Source organism: Oryctolagus cuniculus, chromosome 13 (assembly GCF_964237555.1).
Source record: "Oryctolagus cuniculus chromosome 13, mOryCun1.1, whole genome shotgun sequence".
NCBI lineage: Eukaryota > Metazoa > Chordata > Mammalia > Lagomorpha > Leporidae > Oryctolagus > Oryctolagus cuniculus.
The window spans coordinates 65,861,230-65,877,467 of record NC_091444.1 but is presented as its reverse complement, the minus strand read 5'-3'; the positions used below and the strand labels follow the sequence as shown (position 1 = coordinate 65,877,467).

General features: G+C 42.6%; 1 protein-coding gene across 4 annotated transcripts in view; it reads left to right on the top strand.

The window, feature by feature from the left end:
• The window catches only part of SMYD3 (SET and MYND domain containing 3), a 777,767-nt gene that overhangs the window by 590,608 nt on the left and 170,921 nt on the right, over positions 1–16,238 (top strand). For all 4 annotated transcript variants that reach the window (XM_002717632.5, XM_051820811.2, XM_051820810.2 and 1 more), the window contains one exon: positions 1,862–1,964. In XM_002717632.5, the coding sequence (XP_002717678.2) occupies positions 1,862–1,964 (103 nt within the window). The remainder of the gene's footprint in view (positions 1–1,861; positions 1,965–16,238) is intronic.

The window sequence follows — 16,238 nt, the reverse complement described above, 5'->3', positions numbered from 1 at the left end:
GGAAGACACAACTTTAGTTCCCACTCAGCCCCCACACTTTTTGAGGTAGTTGGAAAGGCTATTGCAGCCACTGTTTATACAGCCAAGCTAAATTTTAAGAAAATATAAAAAATGTTTAAGTTTAAACGGTTTTATAACCCTACATTGTATTCTGGGCTATTAGCAAAGAGGCAGACCTCAGACCTAAATTCTTGTTCTCAGGAGGATTTGAGTGTAGGAAGTTGAGACTTGCTGGAGCTGATTAGCTGTCGGGCTGAGATTTGGTTATTCCTGCACCCCTACCTGGTCTTACTCCCCGACCTCCAGGGACGAAACACATGATTATTTCTCCAGACTTGCTGAACTGCACCAATGAGTTCATTTTATCTTTAAAATTTCACTTACTCTAAGTGCAGAGCCAGGAAAATGCAGGGCTTGGCCCTCCAAAAAGCTGTCTCAAAGTATTGCTGAGCTGAACTTCATCACTGAGCTAATAGCCTGTCCTCCACAAGTGCTTCAGTCACACATAGTTTCTTGTTGTCTTCATGCCATTAGGGCCCAAACACAAATGCAGTCTTTCTTTATACTTAGTTGAGAGTCTGAACATTCAGCTTCTTATTTCTCACAAAGGTATATTAGCTATAGCTCAAGAGTGTTGCTAATAGCTTTCAAAAACCAGTAACAGGGGCTGATGCTGTGGCACAGTGGGTTAAAACCCCAGCATCCCATTTGGGCCCTCATTCAAGTCCCGGGTGCTCCACTTCCAATCCAATTCTCTGTTAATACACCTGGAAAAGCAGTGGAGGATGGCCCAAGTGCATCAGTCCATGCACCCACATGGGAGACCCAGAAGAAACTACTGGCTTGTGGCCATTTGGGGAGTGAATTGGCAGATGGAAGACTGTCACTGTCCCTCCCTCCTTCTGTGTCTCTCTCTTTCTCTCTCTCCCTCCCTCTCTCCTTCTCTCTCTTTCTCTCTACCTCTCTTTGTAACTCTTTCAAATAAATAAAATAAATTAAAAAAAAAGAAGCAGTAACAGAAGATGGTTCAGAGCATGGGCTCTGAGCTCAGGATGCCTGATTTAAATTCATTTACCACTTACTAGTTGTGTATCCTTGGGCAAATCATTTAACTTCTATATATCATTTTTTCATTTACCGGTATAAATGATCCTCATAAGGTTATTGTGATCAGATTTGATAAACATGATCCACTGCTAAGAAAGTGCTTTCTGCATAGTAAGTGCTCATTTTAATTATTATTCACTTATGGTAACTGCTTAAATCCATTCCATTTCCCAGATGGTTAAAAAAAAAAAGTTCCTCCAAGGTAATAAAATAACTGGACTTTGGCCCAGAATGCATCACGATTTAGTTAGCAAGACAGTCTCAGCCTTCCACCTAAGAGAAAGCTCTCCTAATTATTCTTCAGTGTGAATGTTCTAGCAGAGGCAGCGTTTCCTTAGCAAATGAGCCCCTGTCCTGTTAGCTTGGCTGCTGTGTTGGCTGACGCATCCCATTATCTCAGAGATTATTTCCTTGCAACTCGGGTTTTCTTCGATCTTCATGTTTGGTTGCCCTATTTGCTGATATCTAATAAGACAACTACTACCCCACCCTCACCTTCAGAAAGGACTCAGAAAATGTTTTTATGAATAAGCTTACTGATTAGCCTTCGTCCTGGGGAGCGTTTCATAAGAAGTCTGTTGGTGCACAACTGTGAAGGTACCCAGAGTGCTCAATCCCTGCTATCCTGTCTACTTTGCCAGCCTCGGTCCCACTAATCTGAAATGTCTTTTTGCCTATTGCACTTATTAAATTTAGTTGTTTGATTCTGTATGCTGAGCCATGATGTCCTCCTTATCTCTTTTCTCTCCTCCAGTATGTCACTGCTCAATCACAGCTGTGACCCTAACTGTTCGATTGTGTTCAATGGGCCCCACCTCTTACTGCGTGCAGTCCGAGACATCGAGGCGGGAGAAGAGGTAAGGAAATGGGTGCTTCCAAGTACCTGGCTTCTTTTCCCATCAAACACCCTCTCAGTGTGGCCCATCTCTAAAACCAGTTCTGCTTGAGGTGCGATTTTTCATTATCCTTCTGCCAATGAGAAGATTGATAAGACAGTCACCTCCACCCAGTGGCAAATCATTACTTCTCCTAAACTATAGATGGGCTGAGTTTTGGGGAATGGTCACCATATTTCTGGATGATAACAGTTCACTCCCGTATATGTAAGGGAAAGGTGTGTGACACACACACACATAGAAGTCATTACATCTCCCCAGTAGCAGCAGCTCTGCAGCCTCTCATATCCCTGAAAAAGATGATACTTCTGTGGGCAAGCAAGACAGCCCAGCTTGTGAATGGGATTGCAAGGCTTATTCTCTCTCAAGGCTGCTTTTTGAAGGTGAATCACATTTTTATTTTCATGATAAGAAGACAGATTTCACTGCTTCAAGGCAGACTTTGTAGACCCATCAGCACCTATAGCAAAGATGCAAAGACAGTAACAGGCAGGAAGTATCACTACCAGCAATGAGTTGGCCCGGGGTGCTTTCAGGTTTGCAGTCAGATCAGCCCCTTTGGGGAAGAACCATCACAGAAGCCTGAGACCTGTGAGGTAGCTGCAGATGGGTTGCTCGTGGGTTCCTGAAGCAGAGCCCGCCTGTGCTTTGCACAGGGACTACACATGCTGATTTCTGTTCCTACAACTCAGTTCCCTTCTCCCCTCCAATTTGCTAAAGTCGATGTTTATTGCAAGGGAAACAGAATATCATAAGCTTTTATTGCATTTATGTAGCACTCAGCCAATAAAACCTAAACTCAGAGATGCCATATTTTATGTAGACAGGGATTTGGCTTTGACAAAACTCCCTGTAAACTGATTTTGCAACCAAATACACTGCCTCTTAAGACAATGACTTTCTAAATTTCCAGTTTCTAGGGCTAGTGTACTAAATAAGTACACTGGGATATCTGTCACTTATGTGGAGAATTTTTATTTATTTTTGTTGGGGCCATAAATGACTTCAAGGCAGATAAGACAAGGGAGCCACTATGTATCCACAATATTAGTTTGGTGGTCAGAGCGAATTGATGATGACGGTGATGATGATGTGGTAGTAAATTAAAGAACAAAACAGGGAGCTTGACAAATAGAAAAACTATGAGAGATGGTTGGAGTTTTTAGAAACAACCAAGAATTATATATATATATATGTATTTACATATATATATATATATATATATATATATATATAGTCTGGTTGCAAGTTATGGTCCTTGATTGGTTTTTGTTAGGTTGAAACAAATGTGCTCTGTGCTTTGCTCACTCTCACATCTTTCTCTACCTCTGGAGCAACAAGCACACCCTTCGTCTTGCCTGCGACGCATCATTCCTCTCAGTGTCAGGCCCTACAGATGCAGGTGTTTTCCTCCATGGTGCTGAGCAAGACGTCCTCTCATCACAGAGGATGCTCCCCAGAAGTCCATCTTAGAGTAACTGGTTTAAAAAGCTTTGTTACTGTTTACTACGCATGTCTTGGTGAAGGATACTGCCTCTGCCCATTTGTCCTTCCTCTCCCTGCTGCTGTTTCTACCATCTAAGATCATTTGCCTTTCAAGGTCTTCTCAAACCCTGTCTCCTCGGTGAAGTTTTCCCCGATTCCCCACATTAAAGGAAGAGCTTTCTCTGTGAGATCTCTCTGACAGTGGTTGTTAATGTATCTTCGGCTCCTTCTGGCACTTTAGGTGACTTTTCTTCAACTAGGAGCTTTGTGTAGACAGGTAATTTTGTCTTCATCCGTTCTCTATCTCCCGGCGCTTTGCCTCGCACCCAGGAGGCATTTGGTAACTCCACTGAACTGAATTTATATTAAATTGAGCATAGTATAAAGGACAGCAGTGTTTCTTGGTGAGGGCACCGAATGGGACATCTCTTTGTTGTGTGGGACTCTTGTGTCTTTGGGTAAGACTGTGTCCCCATTCCCTGCTTATTTAGTGTCTGTAGCTGTATTCAACAACTAAAATGCATCCTATCCAGTTAAAACTGATCCTTTGAAGCAGAGGGAGAAGAGAAGGAGAACATAAAATAAGATTTTCTGAGACATTAAGAAGTATAATTTATAGGCATTGTGCAGATAGTGGAATTAGCTGAATTTGTTAATGGAGTAAATTGTGACACTTGGATAACTTCAGAGCTTCCACTTTGCATTTTGGCTTTGCTGTTTATTAGGGCATCCCCATCTTTAGTGTGATTTCTTGGGAGATGTAGGCACCAAAATATGGGCTCTATCAGGGAAGACTGTAGAAGACTCTACAACAGAAGATCCTCAATTTCTATTTGTTGAATAAATGAATGGGGTTTGCTAAAGGCAAACAAGAAGTGGAATAGAATCTTAAAGACATTTTTTTAAGCTACCAATAGTCCTCAGGTATGTCCCAGTTTCCAGATAGAAAAGAACATGGAAGCCAGCCCGTCACCAGTTTGAGATAGGAACATTTCAAACCACATACAAGGAAAGCTGGAGGGCTGGCGCCACAGCTCAATAGGCTAATCCTCCGCCTTACGGCGCCGGCACACCAGGTTCTAGTCTGGTTGGGGCACCGGATTCTGTCCCGGTTGCCCCTCTTTCAGTCCAGCTCTCTGCTGTGGCCTGGGAGTGCAGTGGCCCTGCACCCGCATGGGAGACCAGGAGAAGCACCTGGCTTCTGGCTTCGGATCAGCGCAGTGCGCCAGCTGCAGCGCGCCTGCCACAGTGGCCTTGGAGGGTGAACCAACGGTAAAGGAAGACCTTTCTGTCTGTCTCTCTCTCTCTCACTGTCCACTCACTCTGCCTGTCCAAAAAAAAAAAAAAAAAAAAAAAAAAAGGAAGCTGGAAACTGTGTAAGATTCCACAATAACAAAAGCTGCCACAGAAATTTCTTACCCTTTGCTTCTGTACACATAAAATCATGCTCTGGCTACCTTTGGACCATTTCCCTTCAAAGCAGTGCTTCTGATAACACTTTGTTAGTCAAGGATTTTTGTTCAGAATTGTTGGGTCTTTTTTGTTTGGGTTTGGTTTGGGATGTTTGTAATGTGCTTTAAGGCATGACTCACATGCTGGTTTGATGTTAGTTTCCCTTCAGAATTGTGTTCAGCTATGAAGTACATTTGATGGTCTGCTAGTCTTATGAAATATGAATCAGGGAAGAAAGCTGGACAGTCCAGGCTACCCTTATGGGAATTTCTGGTTAAAAGAAATTGTAACTGTTATAAATAAGTAATTCCATTAGCTGCCAGTGTTCTCTGGAGCCATGGTAATTGGGAGAAATGTGATTTGCATAAATTGAACATAAGCAGTATCCCTAATGTCAGTTTTAATCTAACGTGTTTTGGGATTAGGATAATCTGTTTCTCCTCTCAGCCATCTTTATTGTTTTGCCAAAGCATGTAGCTAATTCATGTGTGCCTACTGGGTCTTGGAAGCTAGGGTAGCTGTTCTAGAAACTTTAGGAATGTAAGGGTGTGTGAGACCCATCCATGTCTTCAGTAGTTAAGGGTATAGTTGGGGAAACTGCATGGAACAGAAAACAATATTAGAATATGACACCTGCTATGCTGTAAAGGTAGATGTATGGGGCTTTCTGGAAGTATAAAGCTGGGGCACCACCCAAGTGGTAGTAAGCAGTAGGAGGTGGGGAGTAGAGAAGGATGCTTCCCAGAGGAGTGGCTCGTGTCCTCTGAAAGAATCCATGTAGTTAGAGTTGGGTGAAGTCAGGGTAGATGTTCTGACAAAGATACAGAGGCCAGAGACAGAGCAGTGAGTTCAAGAAACAAGAAGCAGTTTATGTTAATAGAGTAAAGCATTCAGATAGGACCAGGTGATGAGGGAGTGTGTGGTGCCCAGAAGCAAACTCCTTGGTTAATCTGAAGGTTTCATAAAACACCTGGTATAGGAGGCAGTCAGTATATATACATTGATTATAACTATATATATGTGTGTATATATATATATATATATATATATATATATATCTATATCTGCAGGAGAGAGACAGGCAATGGGATAGAACTGGTTTTCAAAGTTGTACATTAATTTAAAAAGTTTTTTTTTTTTTTTATTTGAAAGGCAGAGTGACAGAGAAGAAGAGTCAGAGAGAGAGAGAGAGAGAAAGAGAGAGAGCTTTCCTCTACATTTGGTTCACTCCCCAAATGACCACAATGGCTGGTGCTGGCCCAGGCCAAGCCAGGAGCCAGTTTCCCATGTGGGTGGCAGGGGCTCAACTACTTGGGCCATCATCTGCTGCTTTCCCAGGCACATTACCAGGGAGCTGGACTGGTAGTCGAGCAGCAGCACCCAAACTGCTGCTCCAGTATGGGATGCTGGCATCACAAGGTGCATCTTAACCTGCCACACCACAATGCCAGCCTACCAAAGTGTTGTTATTGATACATAATTGTACCTAGCTATAGAGTACAGTGTGGTGTTTCAATATGTGTATACATTGTACAATGATCAAATTAGAGTAATTAACATATACACTCCCTAAACATTTATTATTTCTTTGGGGTACTAACATTAAAACTCTTTTCTAGATACTATAAAATAAATGCACAGGGTATTATGTTAACTGTAGTTACCCTGTTGTGCCATAGAACACCAGAACTTGTTCCTCCTGTCCAACATTTTACCCGTTAACTAACCTTTCCTTATAATTCCTACCCCTTCCCTCTCCCACTCTCCAATAATCACTATTCTACTCAAAATTTCTGTGTGATCGGCTTTGTTAGATGCCACATAGGAGTTGAGATTGTGCAGTTTTTCTTTCTGTGCCTGACTTGTTTAATCTAACATAATGTCCTCTAGGTTCAACCATGTTGTCACAAATGAAATGATTTAAACCTTTCTTGTGACCGAACAATATTCCATTATATCTATATGCTACATTGTCTTTATCCATTCACTTGCTGGTAGATACTTAGGTTGAGTCCATACTGTGGCTATTGTTGAGTAGTATTGCAATAAATATGAGAGTATAGATGTCTCTTCAACATAATGATTTCATTGTTTTTGCATACGTACTCATTAGTGGGAATGCTGGGTCAGAGTCACTGTGTTTTAAATTTTTTATAAGGATGTGAAGCAACTTTATTCTGATAACATTGGCAACTTAGTGAAATGCATGTTTCTTCAAAAACCCAAATTTAGAAAAGTGACATTGGAGGGGCCGGTGCCGTGGCTCACTTGGTTAATTCTCCCCCTGCGGTGCCGGCATCCCATATGGGCACCGGGTTCTAGTACCAGTTGCTCTTCTTCCAGTCCAGTTCTCTGCTGTTGCCCGGGAGAGCAGTGGAGGATGGCCCAAGTGCTTGGGCCCTGCACCCCATGGGAGACCAAGAAGAAGCATCTGGCTCCTGGCTTCGGATCGGCCCAGTGCGCCGGCCGTAACAGCCATTTGGGGAGTAAACCAACGAAAGGAAGACCTTCCTCTCTGTTTCTCTCAGTGTCTATAACTCTGCCTGTCAAATAATAAAGGAAAAAAAAAAAGAAAAGTGACATGGAGATAAAAAAATTAAATAGCTTCATATATATCTAAGAAATCAAATTCACTTTTAAAATATTTTCCCAGGGGTAACAAAGACCTAAAAAGTTTCACTGGTGAATTTCACTAAGCACTTAAAAAGCATATAAGAGCATGGCAATGTGTTCTTTAAGAAAACAGAGAAGAAGCAAATGCTTTCCAGTTCCTTTAAGACACCAACTAAACCCTGATATCCAAACCTAATGAGAATAAAGAAGAAATTCAGAGAACTGTAGCCCTAATTAATACAAATGAAAAAACTTCAACTAAATATATTTTGAAAATCTAGAATAAAGAGTAAGATATGAACCATGAGATTTTGTGTGTATCTGATCTACAATTGATTACTTTTTAAAAAATGTAATTATGCTTTCAGTCCCAGTGTAGAGCTTTTGTAGGCATTTCTTGTAGGGCCAACCTGGTGATGAATTCTTTCAGTTTTGGCTTGTCATGGAAAGTCTTTATTTCTCCCTCATTTTAATGGATAACTTTGCTGGGTATAGTTTTATTGGCTGAAAGTTATTTTCCATTCAGAATTTGGAATATTTTGCCCCATTCTTTCCTGGCTGATAAAGTTTTAATTCAGTTCACAATAGCTAAGATATGGAATCAACCCAAATGTCTATCAACTGATGCCTGGATAAAGTATATATGATTATATACATGTGTGATTATATATATATATATATGATTACATTTATATATATACATATACATATATGATTACATTTATATATATACATATACATATATACATACATAGACACACAGAAACTATAGAATACAACTCAGCCATAAAAAAAATGAAATCCTGTCTTTTACAATGAAATGGATGCAACTGGAAACCATTATGTTTAGCGAAATAAGCCAGTACACAAAAGACAAATATCATGTTTTCTCTGATATGTGATAGTTAATGTAGAATCCAAAAAGAGGCAGAAGAATAAACAGATATCTTATGATTTGATTATTTTGATTATTGTTATTTGATTATTGTTTTTAGCACTTGTTCCTGTAGAACTGTGGTCTTTCTACTTTTGCTTGTTGCATATTATGGTTAGTAGTGCATTAGGCCTGTAATTGTAAAGCAAATTGAAATTATGTTTTTGCAAAAATTAAGGAAGGAAAAAGGAAGATTGAGTGAGGAAGAGAGGGATGGAGGTTAGCTTCTTAGAATTATGTGTATGAAATTTGTTCTCTTTATATTAGTAAGTTCTTTTAAAAAATCCATGATTAATATAGTGGGGATTCCAAGTGGATTGATACTTTTCTCTGGATGTTTTTAGAATTATCTCTTTGTATTTTTTTAAAAATTTATTTTATTTGAAAGAATTATGGAAAGAGAGACAGAATGAGGTCTTCCATCCATTGGTTCACTCCCCAAATGGCTGCAACAGCCAGAGCTGATGCCATCTGAAGCCAGGAGCCAAAAGCTTCTTCTAGGTCTCCCACGTGGGTTCAGGGGCCATCCTCTGCTGCTTACCCAGGTGCATTAGCAGGGAGCTGGATTAGAGGAGGAGCAGCCAGGACTCAATCTTGTGCCCATATAGGATGCTGGCACTGCAGGCCAGGGCTTAATCCACTATACTACAGTGCCAGCCCTGTGTCATGTATTTTTGACAGCTGGACTGTAATGCCTTGAAGAGGATCTTTTTTGGTCAAATCTTTTAGGATTTTTTTGAACATTCAGAACCTGGATGTCAATGTTTTTCTCAAGATTTGGAGAATTTTTAGCAATTATTTCATTGAATAGGTTTTTATTTTTTTTTTAAAGATTTATTTTATTTATTTGAAAGACAGACCTACAGATAGAGGTAGAGACAAAGAGAGAGGTCTTCCATCCGCTGGTTCACTCCCCAGATGGCTGTAATGGCTGGAGCTGTGCCAATCCGAAGCCAGGAGCCAGGAGCTTCTTCCGGATCTTCCACATGGGTGCAGGGGCTCAAGGACTTGGGCTATCTTCCACTGCTTTCCCAGGCCATAGCAGAGAGCTGGATGAGAAGAGGAGCAGCTGCAATATCTACAACAGCTCTGATTGCACCGGGTGGTAACCTGGAGCTAGGAACTCAATCCAGGTCTCACCGGGAAAAGCAGGAACCAGTCAGTTAAGCCATCACCGTTGATTCTGAGGTCTGCACTAGCAAAAAACAAGTCAGGAGTCTAAGCTGGGTATTGAACCCCCATACTCTGTCATGGAATGCAGGCATCTTAACTAGTGCCCTAACCACTAGAATAAATGTAAAAATTCAACTCTATTTTAACCCATATGGGATGCCAATGCTTCAGGCCAGGGCTTTAACCTGCTGCGCCACAGCACCAGCACCATATAGGTTTTTTCTATGCCTTCTCCCCTTCTTTATTTCTGGCATACTCATAAAACAGATGTTTGTTTCTTCAGTGGTGTTCCACAGGTCAAAGACTCTGCTATTTTCAATTTGCTCTCCTTTATTTTTTTTATTTTTTATTTTTTTGACAGGCAGAGTGGACAGTGAGAGAGAGAGACAGAGAGAAAGGTCTTCCTTTGCCGTTGGTTCACCCTCCAATGGCCGCCGCAGCCGGCGCACTGCACTGATCCGATGGCAGGAGCCAGGTGCTTCTCTTGGTCTCCCATGGGGTGCAGGGCCCAAGGACTTGGGCCATCCTCCACTGCACTCCCTGGCCACAGCAGAGAGCTGGCCTGGAAGAGGGGCAACCGGGACAGAATCCGGCGCCCTGACCGGGACTAGAACCTGGTGTGCCTGCGCCGCAAGGCGGAGGATTAGCCTAGTGAGCCGCGGCGCCGGCTCCTTTATTCTCTCATCATCTCTTTCTCCATTCCTTTTGTCCTTCCTCTCTCTCTAAGTTATTTCAAAAGATCTGTCTTCAAGCTCAGAAATTCTTTGTTTTGACTACTCACTTCTACTGTTGGGATTCTCAACTGTATTTAAAATTTTGTTTTATTTGAAAAGGAGGGAGAAAGGGAAAGAGAGAGAGCAAGCAAGAGTGCACTTCCATCTGCTTGTTCACTACCCAAGTGCAGAGTGTGGAGGGTTGCGAGAGTACAAACACTTCCGTCTACTGGTTCATTACCCAAATACCAGAGAAAGAGAGGGAGAATGAGAAAGTGCTACCAACTGCTGGTTCAGTACCCAAATGTCAGAGAGAGAAAGAGAGAGAGACCACAGTTACATTCCCATCTGCTGGCTCACTATCCAAATGCAAGGGTGGCAGAGAGAAAATGCTGCCGTCCACTGGTTCACTATCCACATACTAAAGAGAGAGAGGGGATGGGAGAGTGTTCCCATGTGCTGGTTCAGTACCCAAATGCCGGAGAGGGGAGAAGAAGAAGGAAACACACTGCCACCCATGGTTCACTACCCAAGAAAGAGAAAGGAAGTGAGTGTTCCCATCTCTTTAGTACCCAAATATCTGCAACAGCTCTGACTGCACCGGGTGGTAACCTGGAGCTAGGAACTCAATCCAGGTCTCACCGGGAAAAGCAGGAACCAGTCAGTTAAGCCATCACCGTTGATTCTGAGGTCTGCACTAGCAGAAAACAAGTCAGGAGTCCAAGCTGGGTATTGAACCCCCATACTCTGTCATGGAATGCAGGCATCTTAACTAGTGCCCTAACCACTAGAATAAATGTAAAAATTCAACTCTATTTTTAATTTCATTTATTGAGTTCTTAAGCTCCAAATGTTTTGATTTTTTTATTGTCTCTATCCATGATGAATTTCTCATTCACATGATGACTTCTCTTCCTGATACTGTTGAATTGTCTGTGTCTATACTCTTGTGTTTCATTAAGTTTCCTTAAAATCATTAATTTTTAGTTCTTCAGCAGATACTTTAGCAAGAAGTCACAAAGAAATGGAAGTTAGAGTCACTGTGTTCCTTTGGTGATATCTTGTTACTTTTTTTTTTTTTTTAATGCTTCTTTGTGCCTCTGTGTTGGTTTTTGTACATCTGGTGGGTTAGTTGCTTCTACCAATTTTACAGGATGACTTGTAGTAAAAGACTTTCTGCTGGCATGGTGTCCTAGGATATTGGTTGCATATACTGCCTTGGCTTTAGTTCTAGCTGCCTTCGCTTTGGTTCTAGTGCTTTAGTGGCATTCCCTTGTAGCTTCTTCAGCTATAATCAGTGTTGATGATGTTTGTAAGTATTTTGACAGCCTAGGCTGCAGGGGTAATAAGGTTATACTTCTAATTGGGATGTGTTTCCCTTAAGTGGGACAGGTTCACTGGCAGTTCTGGGCTGGTGCATCTGGCTGGGGGAGAGGGGTGCATCTATCCGTTTCCATGGGCTGTGTGAGAGTAAGTCCACACACTCACGAGGGTGTGGTACACCATGCCTGTAGTGGAGTGGGTTCCCTGTCAGTGTCCAAGAGCTGAATAGGTAACCTAATGGGTCCTCCAGGGGCCAACCTGCGCAAGGACGTCTGCCCAGCTACTTGCCAAGTCTGGGGCCTGGGTGGGGCTGAGTGTCTATTTCTCAAGGCCTCAGTGGGCTGAGCTTAGAAGAATGGGCTGCTCAGCTGCTTCTTGGGACCATAGGAGGGATAGACAGGGTCACCCAGTTGCTTCCTATGCACCTCAGTGGGCCACACTACTCAAGAAAACCTGATTGAATACCTCTTAGGTTCATGATTGGTTGGGGGTGGGGTGGGGGTGCTGCTCATCTGTGTCCCTAAGCCTCTGGAGCCATAGCCCACAGGCTAGTGGTTCATTTACTTCCTGAGACTGGAAGATCCTGAGCAAGGCCACGTGGCTACTTCTGGGGCAGCAGAAGGGAAAGTAAGGCTGTCTGTTTCTTAGTGTCTCTGTAGGCCAAGCTACTCAAGTATGCTGCCCAGTTTCTTTCTAGTGCCATGGGAGCATAGATGGGACCTTCTAGATGGTTCTCATGTCTGAGTTTGTAGAGCTTCTGGGAGAAACTGCTTCATACAACTCTGGGGGCATAAGGCCTCAAGATGGCTCCATGTAGCAAGAGCCAGGGTCAAAGGGGGTGCAATGAGAACTGGACTCTTTCTTCCAGGCAGTACAACAGTATGATAACCTAGCAGTTCCCCAAACTGGACTTAAGCCTGCAAGGACCACAGGATTTTCCAGCAGTAAATGCATCAAGAGTCTACTGTGACTGGGGACTGCTCAGGTCCTCCTGCTTGCCTGTGCTCTGATTTGTAAAGTCCATCTTGGTTTAGAGGTGGTTAGGAGGGAAGGAATGGCAGATGCTGTGTGCTTAATTTGCTTCTTTACAAGGCCTTGTGCTATAAGGTCTAGTCCTGCACTCACTTTCTTGCCCTACTGCTTGGTGGTTGGAACCTGTCACTGTGTTGTATTATTCAAGGTTGGGAGGGGGTGGTAGAGGCAGCTCCTAGTGCATTTCGTTGATGCTAATCCAGAGGCTCAGTCTTGGAGTACTGCCTTGGGGGTGGGTTGGGAGTAGGGAGACTCTGCTTGATATTTTTTCCTTCACTGTGATGAGCTTGGTACTGACCCTGGACTTAATCCCTCTCCCTCCTCCAAGCCAGAGAGATCTCTCTCCATGCTGTACTTACATGGGGGGGGGGGGGGTTGACACAGGCAACTCTGTCCTTCCTTTAATAAGAAGTGAGTTTTTCAGTCTTTTTCAGTTCAGAGCCAGTGCTAGCAGAAAACAATAACTGTAACTATGACACTGTAATTCTAGGAGTGAAAACAATGTCTAATTTTGATTTTGTCTTGTTGTCCACTCAGTTGTAGATAATGAAATGATGGTTTCTTGGAAAAGGAGTTCACTTTTCTTTGAGATTTTCATGTAAGCAAAATTCAAGATCTGGAAAAATCTCTTTGATATTACTGTAATAATGTTAGAGATGATTTAGGGCATTTTTCTTAAGAGATGCACATTAAAATGACAGAGCAATGGTCAGTGGCATTAATATTTTAATGCAGTTTTGTTCTGTGTTGTTAAAGCATCCACTGATCAGTGGCCAAGTTTCAAATGTATATTGTCACCAAATGAGCCCTACATATAGTGAGTAGATACTCCATTAGGACTGGTGAGTCAATGAGTTTTTAATGAAGGTTTGCCTCTGGCTGAAGAAAATGATTTTTCTGTCATTACTGGTTAGTGATCTGCCAGGATTTTTCAAAAAATATAAATAAAAATGTTTTTGTCCTTGAGCATTGATAGGTGTTATTTTTGTAAGCTTCCAATGCATGAAAGAGGCAGAGAGGAAAATGGGTCATTCTTTCTGAAGGGATGGGATGTTCCTCTTTGGAAGATGCATATTTGAGCCAAGCTCGAGGTGATGAAAGGGTTATCACTGATCCGAATGTATAGGAAGGGGCACTGGCCGGCTAAGGCAGCAATGCACAGATATGTGTTGGCATAGTATGTGTTGTGTCAGAGATGTAGCACTGTACATGACTGTGATAGACTGTAGGGTATAGGGAGAGATTTGGAGACTAGAAAGGCACTCATGAAATCACTCGGAGAAAGCCTTCTGTGCCTTTATCCCATAGGCAGTGAGAAGCCATCAAAAATCTTTGTGTAGCTAGATGGCGTGTTCAGATGTGAGTTTTGGTAAAGTCTCTCTCAAAGCAGTTTAGAAGATGAAAGGTAAACTGAAGACAGCAGGGAGGCCAGTTAAAAAGCCATTGCATAGTCCAGGAAATGGTTACAGGCAGTTATGAGACACCAAGGGAGGCTGTAAGAATCTACTTATGGGGGGTAAATGAAACAACTGGTCTCCTGTTGTCCATTCACTGCCAGGCACTATCACTCATGAATTTTGGTGGTTGTAATAAAGTCTTGGGTAGTCAAGCACCTTGGAAGTCAGTAGCTTCACACTGAGCATGCTGTAATCATTCAGTAACTACAGCCAATTGACCTGATTGGGTTCTGGGACTGATCTTGTGCTGTACTGAGAATTAGGGTCCTATAGTTAACCCAAGATGGAACATAGAGATTAGCTCATTTTACCACCTAACTTCATATTAGGAAAGTGAGACCAAGAGAGTATGACAATAGAAGATGAGTGTATGAGTGTACTTCAAAAGATTCATGGAAATGGAAGTAAAAGCTAGGTTTATTTTGAAAAATATGTTTGAAATCTATGTGTGGCTGGCGCCGCAGCTCACTAGGCTAATCCTCCGCCTGCGGCGCCGGCACACTGGGTTCTAGTCCTGGTCGGGGCACCGGATTCTGTCCTGGTTGCTACTCTTCCTGTCCAGCTCTCTGCTGTGGCCCGGGAGTGCAGTGGAGGATGGCCCAAGTGCTTGGGCCCTACACCTGCATGGGAGACCAGGAGAAGCACCTGGCTCCTGGCTTCGGATCAGCGCGGTGCGCCGGCCGCAGTACGCCAGCCACAGCAGCCACTTTGGGGGTGAACCAACGGTAAAGGAAGACCTTTCTGTCTGTCTGTCTCTCTCACTGTCCACTCTGCCTGTAAAAAAAAAAAAAAAAAAAAAAAAAAAAGAAGAAGAAATCTATGTGTATTGTTTCCATAATACCCATGTCCCATAAATGTTTTGAAGTCCTGTCATATTTTCTGCCCTAAACTTACCACTAATAGGCTGTTTCAAAGTGTGTGTCTAGAAATTGCTTATTTGGAACATAGTATTCTCCAGAAACAGGAGGAATTTGCTTGATAGGGTGGCCCTTAGCACTTCAGAGGCAATCTTTGCTCCATCTTGTGAGGCAGGAGAATTAACTTCAAGGAATGAAAAAGTGGCTGTAGTTTCAGCTGAGGGAGCCCAGTTGCCACAGGGCATCACTTGGCACATTTGTGAAGTATTTCAGGTTTCATGGTGCTGTGGCAGCTCTTGAAGGAGCTAGTCTCTTCTAGAGTACCCAGAGGTATGAGAGCAGCTCTTACGGTTAAAAGAGCATCAGACTTGCATCAAAAGATCCACGTGGGTGCAAATCCCAGCATTATCTGAATTCAAGACTTTTTCTGCTTGTTACCGTCCCATGCTGCCTTTCCAGATGTCTAACACAGTAGATACTCAGTAGCATCATTGTCTACATGTCTTGAGGGTAGATTCTCTTGTTTTGGTGTTCAGAGTGGCAAGTAATAGTTGTCTAACACATGAAGAATCTGGACAGCCAGCCACCCAGATCATTCATGGCTTCCATCACCCTGGTGATGGCCATGGTGCATTTGATGCATCTAGCTAGCCAGGCCGGGCCTCCCCACCTGCCTGTATGTTTAGTGTACCTTCCTAAAACTGTGTTTTGTGTCAGAGAGGATTGCCTTCTCTGCCCTACCATGATTCCAAACAAGTGAGATCATACCTTTTGGACATGAGGTGCTTTCTTTACAGTATGAGAAAAACCACACGGAGTTCTTTGCTCTAGGGAGTTTTGTCATCTCCTTCATGGATAATCCTACCTTTCTGCTCTCCTACATTATCCCCTTGTTCCTCTACTACACATACTCCCAGAATTACTTTCTGCATTTAAAACCAAATAATGAAGTAATGTATGTACTATGGTATAGGATAACGAATGTTACAGAAAAAAAAAAAACACTAGAAAAAGGTAAAGGAATTAAATTAGGAATACTGAAGTGTGGTGGGAATTGGGTTGTTAATTTAAATAGGGTGGCCAAGCGAGACCTCACTGAGAAAGTGAGATTTGATGTGAATCTGAAGGAGAAGAGGGAGCTCACCATAGTGGAAAGGAAACCTCCAGTGGCCAGGCCTTGAGGTGGGAGTGTCAGG